The following is a 16,314-nucleotide window of genomic DNA, read 5'->3' as shown; positions in this document are numbered from 1 at the left end:
TGGAGTTGTTCGGTTTATACCCCCGGTCTATTAGACAGTCGAGAGCATGTGAGCCCCGGGGAATGGCCCCGGGTTCTACGCCTAGAACGGGCTTTCTTGATAGAGTCACTGATTAGAATAATTGATCAAAGACGAAACGTTATGAACTCTTGCATTGGTTTCACCGCTTGGTTTGCTGTGATTAGTACTCTCCATAGTATCACGTACTATCTGGGTATGCATATCATCACCTTGGTCCCCGATCTAGCATCGTCGGCGAGGTCATATCGGCGACTATCAGAGCGTTGCACTCGAGACTGCCGAAGATAGACTCGGCACTTGGCCAAGCCCAACTTCAACGGCACACCCGCCCTCGGCTGAACCGACCTCTTACACACCATCAGCGGTCGATTCCCGGCATTCGCTGTTCCTGTGGCTCAGCATCTAAACCTCCGTTCCCGTCCGACCGGGCGAGAAGAGAGAAAACCTTCTCTCCCCCGCAACGGTTTCTCCGCATGCGTTTGTGGGCCGGCTTTATCCGGAGAATGGGGGTGGTGGAGGGGACACTGGAATGATTGGGTCCCTGGTTGAGGCTTGGCTTGGGGGTGATGAAGGTTTTTCTGGCCTGGAAATCTATGTTTAGTGCACCGTTTTACATGTTGGAATGGGTGGTGTTTAGTATGAGTGATGTGTTGGTTGCTTGGTGGTGAGAGACGCTCAAGTTGAGGGGAGATTTGTGGCCTGGAGCTGTGTCACATGTCAGAGCGACTGTTGACTGGATAATGCTTGGAATGTCATGAGACAAATCTTGGCGTCTGTTTGGGTGATGAGTTTTGTTGTCCAAGTTGCGGTGAGCTCCAATATGTCGGCTGATAATGGATACTGAGTTGTATCTGGCACGTGAACCCTTCCTGATTGACTTCGTGTGCTGTGAGTATATAAATCTGCACTACAGTGACCGCTCTATACAAAGAGAAGATAAAACAGTGCCAAGTGGTTGTCTGGTTTATACAGGCAGAAATTGTGGGAACGTGTCATGGGGTCCAAGTGATTGAGAGGACTCCTATTACTTCGAGAAGAGAGAGGAAACCTGGATCGTACCTCTTTTTCGTATTCTGTGGTTGAATTGACGCCACTCATACACAGCGTGTAGCTCGTGGGCACTGATCGGATAGGTATGTATTTACTGCCAAGGCACTTGGCAACCGGCCAGCACTGACGAGAATGGGAAGAAGCCATGTCTTGGCCCTGCTTGCTATTATTGTCAAAGTAAACAGCCCTCGACGACTAAAGCTCATATGAAGCATATATTGACTTATCCTCTTGATACCTTAAATGTGTCCAAGGCTGAAATTAAATCGCCCTGATAGACGCAAAGGACCTTTCGTAAACTAGACAGAAGAAAAACGACGTCACACACCGAGACAAAGCCGAGCACACATTGACAAGGCTGACAGAATCTAATCTAAAATTGGACATTTCCAGGGTTCAACGGGCTCGGGATGCATCAGACACCCGCAGCTAGGGGTCCTTGGCCAAACCTGGTGCAACATCAAGGGAGTGATCCACAGGTGACGGAAGAGACGGGAACTATAAAAGCAATGGAACATGACCTGCAGAGGGTGTCTTCCGGGTTTGGAAATGGAAAGGGCCTGGGGTTCCTTGTTTGTCACTGGATCATGCCACTCAGCCCGTGGCCTGATGCAGGCTTTATCCGGAAAGAATAAGCAGAGGATGCTCAATACCGCTGTTCAAACAGCCCCCGCTGGAACAGGATTAGAGAAGACATAGATGCAATGAAGTGAAGTCTGCAACATTTATGACTGGAGAGGAGTGGGAACTTGGGCTTGGTTCGCCCCCTCGTCGTGTTAAGCACCAATGACTCTCCACTGTTGCCGCCAAGAACTTGAGGTTGTCTTCCTTGGACCACGGAGCCCTGTCAAAGCTACTTTGACATCGAATCAAGCCATAATGTAGGCACATGAATCTGTGACCAAGGCTGTTTGCTCTGACCTCTGGTAAATCACCCTGGCTATTTCTTTGTAGGTGTAACTGCGAGTATGTACGTGTGACTATTTGAAACAAAAGGGAGAGGGCTGGCTGAACAATGAAGGACAAAAATTAGCGGGTCCTCCTGAGGGAGACAATTCTTGCCTGTGCTTGGTGTGGGTAGTGTAAGATGGGTGGTGAACTCAACGAGAAGTGTTCCCTGCTGCGTTGGACCTTGAACGACCAACCCGAGCCCCAGAAACTAGACGTAAAGGCTCTGGCCCTACCCGGAGGCACAGAATTTCTAGTTCACACCAGAAACGTGGTGCTCAAGAACAAAACTGTCTGCTTCATTGTTGACATGCTCTGTAGTACAAGTCTGTGATGCTTGACTGGGTGCGCCTGCCAGGGGACTTCAAGGAGCAAGCATTAGAGTGTCATGAAGGCACAGTCACTCGAAAGGCAACATATATGACCAGAAAGGAAGCGATTGATGTAGCTAGCGAGTATCGTTGATAGTTAGAGCGCCACCCCGGCTGGCTCTTTAGTAAACCTTACATGAGGACTTCCCTGTCCTAATTGATAACCTCCTGTCCTGACCGATGCCTTCCTTGCCATGATTGATGAATTCATACGGTGCCTGATAGCATCCTGCGCTGATGAATAATTTCGTGTGTCGCTGAACAACCTTGTGTGTGCTGATCGATGTTTGTTAGCACTGTCTGGCTGCTGCCCCTTGTCGCCAACATGAAGACACTTACCGAGTAACCCTTGATGGTACTCTTGACGAGTTTAAGATCAGTGCTCGTTGATCGATGATTTCCTTCGTGGATTGATAGCCCTAATCCAGAGGGGTCATAGTCGTAATAGTCGTAAGTAACCCAGCTGGAACTGGTCCGGTATGTTGCCAAGAAACACATTCCTTCCATGTCGAGATCAACCTTCGTTGAGCCACGTAGTCGTGACGGTGGGCGAGTCAGTGAAACTCCTTAGTCGGCGTTCTCCTCCTCCTTGCCCTCAGCGTTCTCGTCTTCATTCTCCTCAGGGTTGGACTCGTCAGTTGCCATGTAGGCGTTCCCGTGACGAGTATCTCCGAGGATAGCCTCTAGCTGGGCACGGAGTCCAGCGTCACGCTCGTAACCCTCACGACGACGACGGACAATAAGGTCCTGGCAGTAGACCGTGAGAATACCCTGAATCTCTCCATGGCGACGGGGAGCCCAGGTCATGGCGGCACGACCGGCGACGTGCCAGAGCTGCTTGGCCTGGTAGAGCCACTTGATCTCTTCTTCATCGTTCTCAAGGACTTCCTCTCCCCTGTCGCGGAGAGCCTGGTGGAAGACCTGGGCTGTGTAGATGCAGCGGCGGAGGGCAGAAAGGGGAGACTCTCCGAGTGCGGTGCTCTTGTAGGCCGGCATATCCTCGAGGTCCTCCTGGGTGAGTTCGTTGTGCATGGCCTGGAAGACCTCGCGCTCTTTCTCGGCACGCTTGATGCGGTCGGACTGCTCCTGGACGAGAACATCGGTGACATAGGTGCTCTGAAGACCTTCCTCCTGGAACTTGCTGATGACCTGAAAGTCGTCCGCGAACTAAGCGGCGATTGCATTATCAAGTTGGTCACGAAGCAAGCGGACGTGCATTCGGTACAGCACGACCCGGCGGATGCTGGAGAGCCACTCGGTCTGGTCAAAGATGCCAGGGTCATCGCCAGGGATTTCGGGGGCAGTGGTGAGAGCAAGGTAGAGGTCCCAGGTGCGACGCATGACACGGATGGAGCACTCGCCATACTTGGCGACGAGGGCCTTGGAGAGACCGTGTACCTGTTCCTGGTCTTGCTCTTGGTATTCCTGCAGCTCACAGCAGAGGGGGATGAGGCGCTCCTTGAGAGCCTTGTCAGTGAGGTCGTCCATCTCGCCGATGGCCTTGTAGAGGTCAGTGTTGCGGCGGATAACGTGAGGAAGTGTCAGAGCAAATGGCTGGGGAGTAGGCTCCGGGTTCTGGCTGCCAACATCCTCGCACCAAGGCGGATAAGCGGTAACGAGCTTTGAGGGGAAAGGCGCCATCGTTAATGATGTTTGATAACGATGAAGCTGAGTATTGAGCTGCCGTGGTGAGGGTAGCGGACGAGAGGGCAGAGTCTGAAGGGGAGGAGGTAAACTCTGGTGAAGAGGAAAAGACTCGGGAGGGGAAGACGAGCGGGGGAGAGTCTGAGATAGTTGCCACAGCAGCTTATCGAGTCTCTGGCTTGGTTGCCTAGATGTATCGATGACGGGGACCTTGCTGTCGCCTCCTCACTCGGCAGCTATGAACGCAACAAACGAGGGGCATGAAAATAATGCGACTGTGAGAGATCTCTGCAAGTGTCCCGCTGTAATGGTGCTCTATATAATTCTGGTCATGGGTTATTTAATGCATGGTGCTCTATATACTTGAAGTTATGGGTTGTTTGGCGCATGATGCTATCCGCTGGAGGCTGGCAATGTCACAGTTGGAAGCCTGGCTAGCTTCATGCATTGTTTTCAAACGAACGACACGATTCGAAAGAAAAGATCAAAAGGGTATCATTAACTTGGCTATTCTAGGGGCATCCTCCTCCGCCTAGTCTTTGTTTTCGTCTTTGTGTCAACAAGCATGAATATTCTCTCGTATGTGCTGTGCATGATGACCCGGTATTCTGATGTAAGAGGTCACTTGGTAGAGTGGCCATTATTTCGACCGCATCCTCCTTGAGTTTCAGGGGCCGTTACAAAGACGCATGATGATGGCCTCGCGAGGTCTGCGTAACTGGCCGCTCACCAGGCAACACACCGGTTTTCTTGCTGAGACAAGATATATGCCCACGAGTCGAATACGAGTAGGTCGCCTGCCTATCCCTGCGTACACTCACTCTGACTCTGAAAGCTCACGAGGCAGGGGGCTGCGGATTGTTGCCCACAGTCTTGTACAGGTCCCGAAGCTCAAACTCGTCGTGTCCTCCCTCGGGAATCTCTCCAACAACCCTCGCAGGCTGTCCAGCAACAACCGAAAAACTAGGGATGACCATATTCGGAGGGACCACGGTGCCGTCGAGGATCTTGACATAGTCCTTGACAATGGCAAACTCGCCAATGGTGCAGGCCTTGCCGATCTGTACGTGGTTCCCGACGGTGGCGGCCTGGACGACGGTGCCCTGGCCGACAAAGACGTGGTCTCCCATGCGCAGCGGCATGTAGGTGAAGCTGCCCTTGTACATGCGGCCGGGGGGACGCAGCAGGGCGCCCCGGGCGAGGAAGCAGTAGCGGCCGATGGCGACGGCGGTGTTGCTGGCCGGGGCGCCGGACGAAGAGGACGAGGAGGACGAGGGGGCTGTTCGGGAGAGGTCGCCGCGGATCATGACTTCGGGCTGGATGACGGTCTTGCCGCCGAGCATGATGTTTTGAGTTCCGACGAGGACAGCCCTGCGGGCCACCTTGTTGCCGGTGTCCTAGGAGTCAGAGTCAGTGTCTGGGCATCAGAGGGGGTAGAGGGCTGCTCACCGTCTCAATGTACTCGCCCTTGGGCGCACGGCGCGACATGGTGGGCGGGAGAGGATGCCGGGGCCGAGACGGAGACGGAGGAGGGAGGAGTCGGTCGAGTCGGTGTAGCTGGACCCGTGGAGGAGCCGAGAAGATGTGCAAGTGGGGCCGGCCATAACGTGGGGAGTCAGCTTGTGTAGTGTGGCATGACTTGTACAGAGTAGAACGACATCAATTGGTATGGCTATGCCTGTTGGCGCTGTTGGCAAGGCATATTGTGATTGTCAAGACCAACAGACACATTCAATTGAGTCTGCAGAGCGTCAATGCCTTGGGTTGGAAGCAGGGCCAACAGAGTCCAACCAACAGAGTCACCGTCAGTGACACAGCCCTCAGGTGAACGCCTTGTGCAACCAACCCTCACAACCACATTTCAGGTGAGAATACGTAGGACCCAAGAAAAAGCCAAGCCTTTTGTTTTCGTCTTGATCGTTAAAACGGCGTTTTAACCCAGATCCCCCATGATGTTTTGGGTCCATCTCCATGCTACTTGACCTATCTCTGTGTAGCTTGGCTTGGGATCTAGCTTCAAACACCAAAACGCACGCGAAACGTGGCTTCCCCTCTCCCCGTGCCGTGCCGCAGTGGCTCTCATTGATCCTTGCGAAGAGGGGAGAATGCCTCCAGCCGAGGGAAACGAGCCAACCACGCTTAGACAGCGCGTCTGTGGGCGCGTAATTCTCTGGGCACATAAACCATGCGCGCTGCACACACGCTTCGGGACATTTCTTTCAGCTCCCGGTAAAAAGAGAGACATTTTTTAATTGCCTACCGTATCGACTCTATCCCGTCTCTACTTGATTGTGTCTAATTTAATGCACGGGAAAGGGAGGAGGAAATGAGGATAAGATTTGCCGTCTGAGCCCTTGCAGAGACGCTAAGCCTCCAAGTTACCTAGGTCAAGCAGAGAATGGGGCTTCAGCTGAAACGACGGGCAGAAGCGAGGATTTTCAGATAGATGGGTTCGCCTATTTTGCTTTTCTTCTTTGTCTCGTTCTTCGTTTGCCTCACCTGTCTCATCTCGACTTGACAGTGGAGATGGTATGCAAGCTGTAGCCTTGTTGTAGCTGCTGCTGACCTCTTACGATTTCTTCTCGACTGGGGTACGCATTCGCAAATCGGAATCCTTGCTGATGCCAACTGTCGTGTCGTGGCCGAGCCCCGTTGGGTCCCCAAGACGCGGAATCGAGATGTCTGAGATGCCGAGTTCTTTTCTCTTCTTGGCTTTGAGGGGGGGCTGGACATGTTCAGGTAGCTCTGCATTCATCGAGAAGCGAGCCAAGGATGGCATTGCTATTGCTATTGCTATTGCTATTGCTACAGATATGGGTACCCTTACTTACTGTACCTCGTGCTGACCGTCCTTGGTACTTTATATCGGCAGGATCACAGCCGTTGCGGATCATTGACGAGCCGTCATGCTGCGCCTTCTCTCCAATTGCTAAGGTGCTAATTCCAGAAAATTGATTCCAAAAAGTTTGACTGCTTACCATGGTTTAACCTGCTTATACTCCGCCTCTTTTACTCCCACGATACCACATCAACACAGGCGGAATTTTTACTCAGGCTGACGGCATCAAGAATGCAAAAAGCAGAGCCCACATGATGGTCCTTTCCATCCCAGCCTTCTTTTCTCTCACGCTAGGGTCGCCTCTGGACGCGGCCGCCCGGATCCCCTCCCCTCCTCTTTTTTCTCACCTGCGCCGGTCAAGCGAACAGCGTTGCATTGCATGAGGCCCCTAGTCCGTTTATTATTTTCCTCCTCTTGTCAGACTTGATGAGCAAGCAAACAAAAGTGTCTATTCTCAAACGGACCCCCTCGAGATTGCAGGCTCAGCACTTGTTTAGCTCTTGCTTGTCAAGTTGATATAAACCCTCGTTTTGTCTCCTCGTTTCAACTACACAACATCAATTCATCACCATCAATTCATCGTCTTCTCTTTCTCTTCTTCTGGAACTTCTTCCACACCACACCCTTGCTCGCCCAATCTCCACCCATCCATACCAACACCCCGCCTCTCTGCGCAACACTCTGCCGTTAAGCGCCCAGGTGGACACCCTTCATCCAGTGGCATCCCTTGGCCGTAGCGTTTATTATTAGCCTTGCCGCCTCTTGTCTTGCCTTTGCCCTTCCTTGCCGCGCGCCCGGTATAAACTCCATCAGACGCTCTTCCTCTTTTCTTTTCGTTTCGTCTACTACTCCCTCATAACCTCGTTCGTCTCTCTTCTCGTTGGTCAGCTGCTTCGAGATCGACACCATCTTTACCTCTTGATCTCAACGCCCTGTGTCTCATCCTACCTTGCTCCATCGCCAACTACATCACATCACAATGCTCGCCAACTCCCTCTTCTTCCTTGCCTCAGCCGCTCTGGCTCTGGCTAACCCTGTTCGGTATCGTCCTGGCTCCAGCTGCACTACCTCGCGGCCTGAACCAGTTCTTCCTCAGACCGGTGGTGAGTTTAACACAAGCCATTGAAGCCTTGAAACAAAACACTAACACCATCTTTAGCTGAAGAGCTTCAGTCTCCTCCTCAAGGTGCTACCCTCAAGCACATCGCCCTTGGCTTCGGTATCCAGAACTACACCTGCAAGGGAGATGGCGCCGACGCCACTGCCGCCGGTGCTCTCGCCATGCTCTACGATGTAACTCACCTCTACCCCGGCCAGAGCCGTGTCTCCCTCTCTCAGGAGAAGTGGGCAGCTCTCACTGCCACTGCTCTCTCCAGTCACGAAATCCCCCTCAACCTGAACACTTACGGCATTGGAGCCTCCTCCACCAACCCCTTCCCTCAGGACGCCCCCCTTGAGCTCGACGGCTACAGGAAGATCCCCTTCGCCGGCCACCACTACTTCAACGCCAACGGTGTCCCCACCTTTGACCTCACCAAGGCCCAGCAGCTGCTCTTTGGCAAGAAGGTCGCCGGTGTCAAGGCCCCTACCTCTGCCAGCGCTGGTCCTGATGGTACTGGCGCCGTTGACTGGCTCTACCTCGGTGATGCTGGTGGCAGCTACGGCGTCACCTCCGTCTACCGCGTCTTCACCGCCGGCGGCAACTCCCACGGCTGCAAGAGCGCCGGCACCGATAGCACCTCGTACACTGCCATGTACTGGTTCTACGGCTAAGCCTTCTACACTCTCACACCTTTCATTTCACAATTACATATTTTCAGGATAGAACGGGGTTCTGGAGTTTATAAATGGTCACCTCACGATCGCTTTTATACCTATTTTGCACCCAAAAGGTCGCTTTCTCTCTCTCTTCGGCTTCTCAGGGCAGATACCACGGTTTCATACGGGGCATTTTTCTTTCCAAAAAAGGTTTACAATTGGAAGTCCTCTCATTCACGGCGTTGTTATTGTTTGCGTGATAGATACTGGTGCATGCATGGCGCATTTGGCGGGTTGACATGAGATTTGTTTTAATGGGACGAGGACAGGACAGGACAGGACAGAATAGGTAGTTAGTTAAACATCAACTGAAATGAGTTACATCTCAACATGTCTTTCAATGTGAAGCGTCGAAACCAATCTGCAATGTGACTTATAGGTAGATGTGGCACGAACATAGAATGCGTACTCCAAAGCCAAGTCCCCAACAATACATTCTACTGCGTCTTCTTTCTGAACGTGTACTTTGTCGGGCATTCTCGGGGGTACAAGTGAAGTTTAAACGCAAGGTTCACCCTCGACCATGCTTCAAGAGCGACTTAGACGCACCAAATCGAAAGGATGTTCTTCCAAAATGGTACCATATCAAGTAAGTCAACACGGGCAACGATTCATGCAATCTTAATTTAAGAAAAAAAATGACCATAGCCTTTCAATAATGCTCTGGTCGAGATTGAGATACGAATGCTGCCGTCACAGAGCGGCTCATCCCGCTTCCGCAAAGCTTCTCCTCTATTCGGCCAGATTAAGACCTTCCGTAGCATGATATTAAAAGCCTGGCTTTTGACCCTGTGCAACTCTTTCATGCTTCATCATCATGTGCCTCAAAAACTCGCCGTGAACTGGTATCTTGTCTTGAGAGAGGTCTTGTCCACCACCCCTAACCCAACAGACACTCCATCTGACACGCCCAGATACAAATATCGCAATCATGCTTCAAGCGCCTTTACGTCTAAACGTTGCTTCGGCTCTGGCCAGAGCCCGGACGACATCGAGCCTGCATACCTTCCAGGCACCGGCGCAGATCCTCCTCCAACAACAACGAGTTCAAATCCACCAAAAGACTCCAGACCAGCAACAACCCCAACCACAGTCGAAAGAGGCTCGAAAAGATTCTCAGAAAACTTCCAAGCAGTCTGAGCCTTTCAAGCCACGATTCAAACAGCAAAAGGATGCCCGGGGAACAGCATGCAAACCGATGAATCATGACAAGGATGATTTCAGCGGTGTTCTTTTGGTGACGCTTATATCCGACATGATTCATGACCTGACTCATGACTGTGACGAGTAGCGTTTAGAGGGAGCAGAAGCGAGGCTTTGGAGAGTAATATTGGGCTTCGCTTGAGGAGAGAGATGACTATAAGTTCTGGGCGATGACAGCAAATCCCCACTCACGAATGGAAAAAAGAATAAACGTTTAAGACTGATAGTCTCTAGCCTATCCTAATAGAGCCTCGTTCAGTTGCCAGTTTATTCTTTACTATACTCAGCCCTCGTTCTTCTCAGCATCCTGCTCCTGACTCTGGTTCAGCCCCCTTGTCTCACAACCCATAGCCTCCTTCGCTTTAAGATACTTGCGATCTTTGTAAGTCAACGCTGCACACCATAGTACCAAGGCGATACAACACGCAATCATTGCCCACATGCCTCTCTGCACACAAGTTAGACACATGCGACCCCTCAGATTAAAGGACTTACAATAAACCAGGGAGCCATTGATGCCCCATAGAAGACGATGCTCCACCAAGCATTGACGGCGTTGCTGCCGACGTTCATGCCCGCGAGAACGACGCCTCGAAACATGGCGGACTCGTGACGCATGGCGTCGTTGCACCATGCAAAGAACGTGGCCTGGCAGGCGTAGACGGAACCAGCCCAGTAGTACGCCGCAAACGTGATCCTTGTAGAAGCTGAGCTTGTTGGATCCTTGGAAGCTACCAAGATCATGATGGATGTGGCAATGCCTGTTACTCCGATAAAGTAACCCACGAGGTGACGCTTCCCTCCTAGAAAGTCTGTCAATGTAGCCCAGAACATGGTTGAAACAATGCCCACGGCGGGGACACCGGTTGGGTAATTGTTCAGCTGAGAAACGGTGTAAGTCTTGGTCGGGTGGTTCTGCATGTAAAGGGCGAGGAGGGCGTTGGAGCTAAACGATTCGGTCTCGCCGGCGATGATCCAGAGGATGACGAATCCCCACCAGAACCAGGACGTGAGGACGCTTCTGGCGAATCTCAGTGTGAGAGGAGGTCGTTCTTCTAATGGCGGAACTCGTGAAATGGCCAGGGTCTTTTCGTCCTCCGTGAGGTAAAAGGCCGTTGTCGTATGAGGTGTGTCTGGGAAGAGCAAGAAGCCATACAAAGCGACGGGAATCGTAATGAGACCGTCGATAATAAATAGCCACCGCCATCCGCTCAACCCACTCAGGCCATCCATACTCTCATGTATACCCGTCTGTATAAAACCTCCAATGAAAGTACCCGCCAGGCCAGAAGCGGTAAAGATGCCGCTCCTCTTCCCCAGTTCCCGTTCTGTATACCACGATCCGAGGATGTAGTGTGTACCGACAAAGGTGGACGCTTCGCAGATGCCCTGAAAGAAGCGGATCGCCATGATGGACTGGGGGTTGCGGGCAGAGGCGGTGACCATGGTGAGGGCGCCCCAGAGGAGCATCATAAGGGGGAACCATATGCGAGGCTTGATGTATTGGAGGGACAGGTTTGAGGGGATCTGGCCCAGGACATATCTGCGGGACGTGTTAGAAGTGACTGGTCATTGAGAGTGAAACCGTACCCGACGGTGAAGCAGGTCAAGACCTGGTTCAGTTGATCCCCCTTGAACCCGACCTCGTCCCTCATGCCAGAAACATAGGCATTGTTAATGTTCATGCGATCAAGCTGTCCAAGTATGAGCGCATGAGAGCTGTGAGGGAAGGGCAACGTACGTAGTTGACGAGATAACTCAGACAGCAAAACGTCAAGATAAAAAAGTCAATCTTTTGCACCAGACGCCGCTCTCCAGGTTTGTAGTCGACATGCAGATAAGCTTTGACCCTCGAAAACATATTGACGGCTTCAATCGCATTGTTGAATGACGCAGAAAGTCCAAGAGAGTCGTCGGGGAGATATGGTCGAGGTGAGACAAGGTTTGGCCCGTGTGACGGCTCATTCTGTCCAAGATCATCAATCCGCACATCGATCGTGGGTCGAGCGGATTTTATCCACTTTGCAACCGACTCTAGCGCCTCGCCTCCCATTCAACTGGGAGGATCTTATACAAAGTGAGGTTATCCTCAAAGACTTGTTTGCATTGTCAAACAAGACAAACGTGGACTTGACACGTTGAGTTTAACATGGTGCAAACAGGTTTGAATGCTTCAAAGCTTATCGTCATGCCTGATTTGGAAGACAATTGGTGTACAATAGTGAATAACCATGTGGTCATTCCTTCCTTCCAGTTTGCTTATCGTTTGATCGACCTCGTGCTTCCTTCGATCGACCAAGTAGACGTCACCTTTGCCCAAAAACCTGTGGATGATCAACACTCCAAGAACCCAGCATCCCACTGCGCAGCGTCTCTTCAAGTTTTGGATACGAGATTCTAGATACGTCAACGTCACGATGCCCTTCGATGAAAGGACAATGGCCTCTTGCCGACTTACAAGTTGATGCAGTACTCGACCGGCGCCGGCTCGAGCACCTCAGTTCTTGGCCGCACAATTGCCTCGATGAAACCTTTGTCAATAACAATGTTGGAATAGGTCACAGATTACAGAAACTTGTTGCGAGAGTCATCATGCCAACGAAATCTCCACACGACCTATAGCCACTCCCAAGAACAACTCCATCACGTCTCAACGTCTGTTGTCAGTTTTACATCCAGCACTGAGTGTTGAATCCAGAGCAATTCCGAGTCAGCTACCGCGATGAAAAGCACTAGAAGCGTGTTTTAACATGCCGAATACGTCCACGATAGTGATCATAGCCGAAACACCTCGCGACCTCAGATAGGGCTAACTCTGACAACACCATGTCTACTTACCGTGCTGTCCAAGGTCAACGTGATCATGAGGGAGGAAACTAACGCGAGAGTGAAAGAGCATACCACGCAAAGAAGCCGCGAACTTTCGCATCAAGATCCTCAAGACACTGGTGCCGGTTGAGACACAGCCGATCGAGATGAAGGAGCTGGATAGACACATTACGCACATCAAGTGAGCAACGAAAATTTAAACTTGGCCATTCCCGCTGAAGTAAGTTCTTGCAAATAACACGAGTAGATCTTTTGGTACATCAGCTTGAATGTTCCGAGTTGGCATAGCACTAAGACTGTCATGTCCGTTCCCTTAGTAGCCACTTACGGTACACGAACCAAACTAGATAAAACAGTGACATATCTGGCACAGGATGAAGAGCTTCTGAGCTATGAATTGGGAACTGTGAAATCAGTAGTTGGAGTGGACGACAGCAGGAAGCCGTCGCCTTCATCTCAAAACGGGATCAATGTTGAGACCATCGTCCACTCAACAACACCTTTAACACGGTAAAGAAAGACTAGTGTATAGTCTCCCTTAGAAGGCATGCAATAAGATCCTAGGTACATTGAGCATGATTTTAACGACGACTCTTCTCGAGGACAGTAGGGGGGCAAACAAACTTGAGACTTCTTATTAACTCTTGACCTATCGCACAATTGAACAAAGACAACTGCCCGAGATGAAAATGACTAGACCCGACTATTTATGTCGACTGAAAGATGATATAGAAGTAATGTATTGTTTGTCCGTTTGTCTTGAGCTGGCGGTAGGACTGAGAGCATACTACAGTAGCTCTTGGCAATAGCAAAGCCCATCCTCGAGGCTAAGGAGTAGATCACAAATTGTGCCAATGGAGTCGCCAAGTTCAAGTACAAAGCGATCATAAGGAATCTGGGCGTATATCCTTGTATATGCTCGCGTATATAGCTCCCTCTCGTATTGCTTGCCCGCCCCTGTCTCCGACACACACTCGATCATGACAAAAGACTAAGATATAGGCTACAACACAAGACAACAGAAAAGGACGATATAATATATCTCGTATCTCGTTTTGTAGAAAATATAAAAAAGACGAGGGGAATTGACCCTCTATCCTTCACGCCACATGCATCAGACATGTCTTTCTCGCTGCCATCCAAGCTACCGTGACTGTCTGTTCCCCGACTCTCCCGGTTCGGGCATTAAGCTCTCGAAAATTATCCAAGGCCGCGTCTTCTCCCCCTGAAGCTGCTTTTTTTTGTCTTTTGACCATTGTGTCTCTGATTCTTCTAGAATAGAGCTCGCTGTCTACCGTCTCCTGTCAATAGACTATATGTCTACCTCCTCGATGCGTCGAGGCCGCCCTGGAGATCCTGCTCGAGTCCCGCGTGTCCGTGACCAACATATTCTTGTGGTCGGGGATCCTCAGCAGTCCACTGGTTGCCGCTCTGGGGCATGGGGACCTGAGCGCCGCCCTGCTGGCCAGGAGCACCGCCAGCACCTCCCTGTCCGGGAACGGTACGGACGAGCTGTCGGAATCGCATCACCTCATCCAGGATCATGCTGCGCATCTGACCGACATCTTCAACCACCTCAAAGTCGAAGTTGAAGGTGGTGGGGCAGTCAGGCTCGTCCGAGGCGTCGTGCCAGATGTGCAGGTAGGGGTGCTCAAGAGCCTGCTCCACGCTGATACGAGACGAGGGGTCAAAGGCGAGCATCTTGTCGAGGAGGTCGAGGGCGTCTGGGTTGGCCTGGGGGAACAAGCTGGGGAAAGGCTTCTTGGGCATGAATGGCAGGTTGCGCACGTATTCCTGGGCTCGGGGAGATCCAATGCGCGAGAGCGTCTCCTCGTTGGGGGTTCCGAGGATGTGGAGGATCTGGTTCAGCTGGTCAACGTAGTCGCGACCCTTGAAGAAAGGTCGGCCGCCCAGCAGCTCGGCCAGAATACAGCCGACGGACCAAACATCAACTACTCAAGTTAGCAAGATACAAATCACTCCCACATAGGTCATCACGTACTAGCTTTGGTGTAGCTCTGGAAGCTCAGCATAATCTCAGGAGCTCGGTACCATCGAGTAGCGACGTATTCGGTCATGTAGCCGGCATTCTCCTCAGGGTCGACCGAGAAGCCTCGGGCCAGGCCGAAATCGCAAATCTTGAGCTCGCAGTCGGCGTTGACCAGCAGGTTTCCGGGCTTGAGATCTCGGTGCAGGACGTTGGCCGAGTGGATGTACTTGAGACCGCACAGGATCTGGTAAATGAAGGACTGGAAGTGGGCGTCGGTGAGGGGCTGGCCAGAACGGATGATGGCCGCCAGATCGCACTCCATCAGCTCTGTCGCCGCGTCAGCTCATCTTGTGTGCATCTCTCCCAGCTATATCTGACTAACCCTCGTACAGGTACGTCTCGTTAAAGTTGTCGGGTCGAGGAATGTCCATGTCGTACAGACATGTGATCTGTTGGTCGGGCATCAGCATACACGTCGTTTTGCGTCTGTTGGTCGGGATGCGCCGGGGCTGAAACAGCTCGAGGTGACGGGTGGGCGACTCACGTTGCGGTGACCGCGAAAGTGCTGGAGCAGCTTGATCTCGCGCAGGGCGCGCTTGGCGAGAATCTTCTTGCTAAAGACATTTGTGACCTTCTTGATAGCGACGCCTTCGTTGGTCTGGTTGTTGACGGCAGCACTACATCTCCCGACGAGGCGGGGCTGTCGTCAGCAAATGCGGCGGGGTAGAAAGAGAGAAAGAGGGCAGCAACAGCGCAAAGGCGCAGGGTAAAGAGAAACTCACCAGACGATGCCGTAGGCGCCCTGTCCAAGCTCCTTGGTGACGGTGTAGCGCTCATCGACGATAAAGTCCTGGTTGAAGACCTTGAAGACCTTCCGTCCTTGGAGGTCGGCCATGGTGAGAGAGTGTGTGCGGGACGATTCGGCGGGGTAAGAGAGAGAGAGCTCTGAGAGAAGCCGTCGTCACCAGACAACGAACGGCAGCGCAAAGTGAAGATGCTTGTGAGAAAGCAAGAAGGAGGAGACAAAGGGCCCCCAAAAACGTCAGCGCGTCGCGATATATGTATGTAGTTTGGTGGCACACGCTTTGGGTTGGCCTTTTGAGCGATGGATGGAAGGGGGGATGAATGGATGGAGCTCTCATGGTGCCCGAGCCATGGATGGATGGACTCTCTCAGCTGCAACCATTGGGGGCCGTTTCTGAGCTGCTACTGGCGGGGATCTCCAGGGCTGCTAGCCTGCGACAGTCCACTACACGGGCGGGTCCCCCAGTGGTCGGAGCCGCTAGGAGGGGGGAGGACCCCGCAGCCAAGGTCACCGCCTGGCCGTGTGGCTGATTTGCTGGGCTCGCGGCCCCCACAGGGTGCGTCATCCAATCAGACGCCGTATCAAGCTCTTCACCTCGTAGCCGCGCGACAACGACAAAGCCTGTCACCCCTGATTTTGCTTGAATCACATAAAAAACATGCCGGGTTTGGACGTTACAGAAAGGGGGTAAATCCTCGTGTTTGAGAAAATAAGATGTGCACGATAAGGTGATGCACGCCGCTGATTCCAGTCTTTGTCGGGACCGGAAACTCTGTCGCCAAGCCCAATTCCAGCG

At 52.1% G+C, this 16,314-nt stretch overlaps 5 protein-coding genes across 5 annotated transcripts; 1 reads left to right on the top strand and 4 right to left on the bottom strand.

The window, feature by feature from the left end:
* Window positions 1-2,957: 2,957 nt before the first annotated feature.
* NCS57_00762000 (uncharacterized protein) lies at window positions 2,958-4,031 on the bottom strand (the record flags this gene model as incomplete). Its single annotated transcript, XM_053057463.1, has 2 exons — window positions 2,958-3,557; window positions 3,603-4,031. The coding sequence occupies 2 exons, from the start codon at window positions 4,029-4,031 to the stop codon at window positions 2,958-2,960; spliced, it is 1,029 nt and encodes a 342-aa protein (XP_052913658.1).
* An 839-nt stretch (window positions 4,032-4,870) lies between these two features.
* Window positions 4,871-5,522, bottom strand: NCS57_00761900 (uncharacterized protein; the record flags this gene model as incomplete). The annotated part of the gene is made up of 2 exons (XM_053057462.1): window positions 4,871-5,431; window positions 5,484-5,522. 2 exons carry the CDS (start codon window positions 5,520-5,522, stop codon window positions 4,871-4,873), a joined length of 600 nt encoding a protein of 199 aa, XP_052913657.1.
* A 2,330-nt stretch (window positions 5,523-7,852) lies between these two features.
* On the top strand, window positions 7,853-8,646 carry NCS57_00761800 (uncharacterized protein; the record flags this gene model as incomplete). The annotated part of the gene is made up of 2 exons (XM_053057461.1): window positions 7,853-7,976; window positions 8,033-8,646. 2 exons carry the CDS (start codon window positions 7,853-7,855, stop codon window positions 8,644-8,646), a joined length of 738 nt encoding a protein of 245 aa, XP_052913656.1.
* A 1,531-nt stretch (window positions 8,647-10,177) lies between these two features.
* NCS57_00761700 (MFS domain-containing protein) lies at window positions 10,178-11,764 on the bottom strand (the record flags this gene model as incomplete). Its single annotated transcript, XM_053057460.1, has 4 exons — window positions 11,636-11,764; window positions 11,485-11,588; window positions 10,390-11,437; window positions 10,178-10,342 (listed from the first exon to the last, which is right to left on the bottom strand). Exons 1-4 carry the CDS (start codon window positions 11,753-11,755, stop codon window positions 10,178-10,180), a joined length of 1,437 nt encoding a protein of 478 aa, XP_052913655.1. The 5' UTR covers window positions 11,756-11,764.
* A 2,279-nt stretch (window positions 11,765-14,043) lies between these two features.
* Window positions 14,044-15,608, bottom strand: NCS57_00761600 (Mitogen-activated protein kinase; the record flags this gene model as incomplete). Its single annotated transcript, XM_053057459.1, has 5 exons — window positions 14,044-14,675; window positions 14,726-15,040; window positions 15,096-15,162; window positions 15,258-15,390; window positions 15,496-15,608. 5 exons carry the CDS (start codon window positions 15,606-15,608, stop codon window positions 14,044-14,046), a joined length of 1,260 nt encoding a protein of 419 aa, XP_052913654.1.
* Window positions 15,609-16,314: the final 706 nt, after the last annotated feature.

Source organism: Fusarium keratoplasticum, chromosome 5 (genome assembly GCF_025433545.1).
Source record: "Fusarium keratoplasticum isolate Fu6.1 chromosome 5, whole genome shotgun sequence".
NCBI classification, from domain to species: Eukaryota; Fungi; Ascomycota; class Sordariomycetes; order Hypocreales; family Nectriaceae; genus Fusarium; species Fusarium keratoplasticum.
This window is presented reverse-complemented; position numbering and strand designations above follow the sequence as displayed.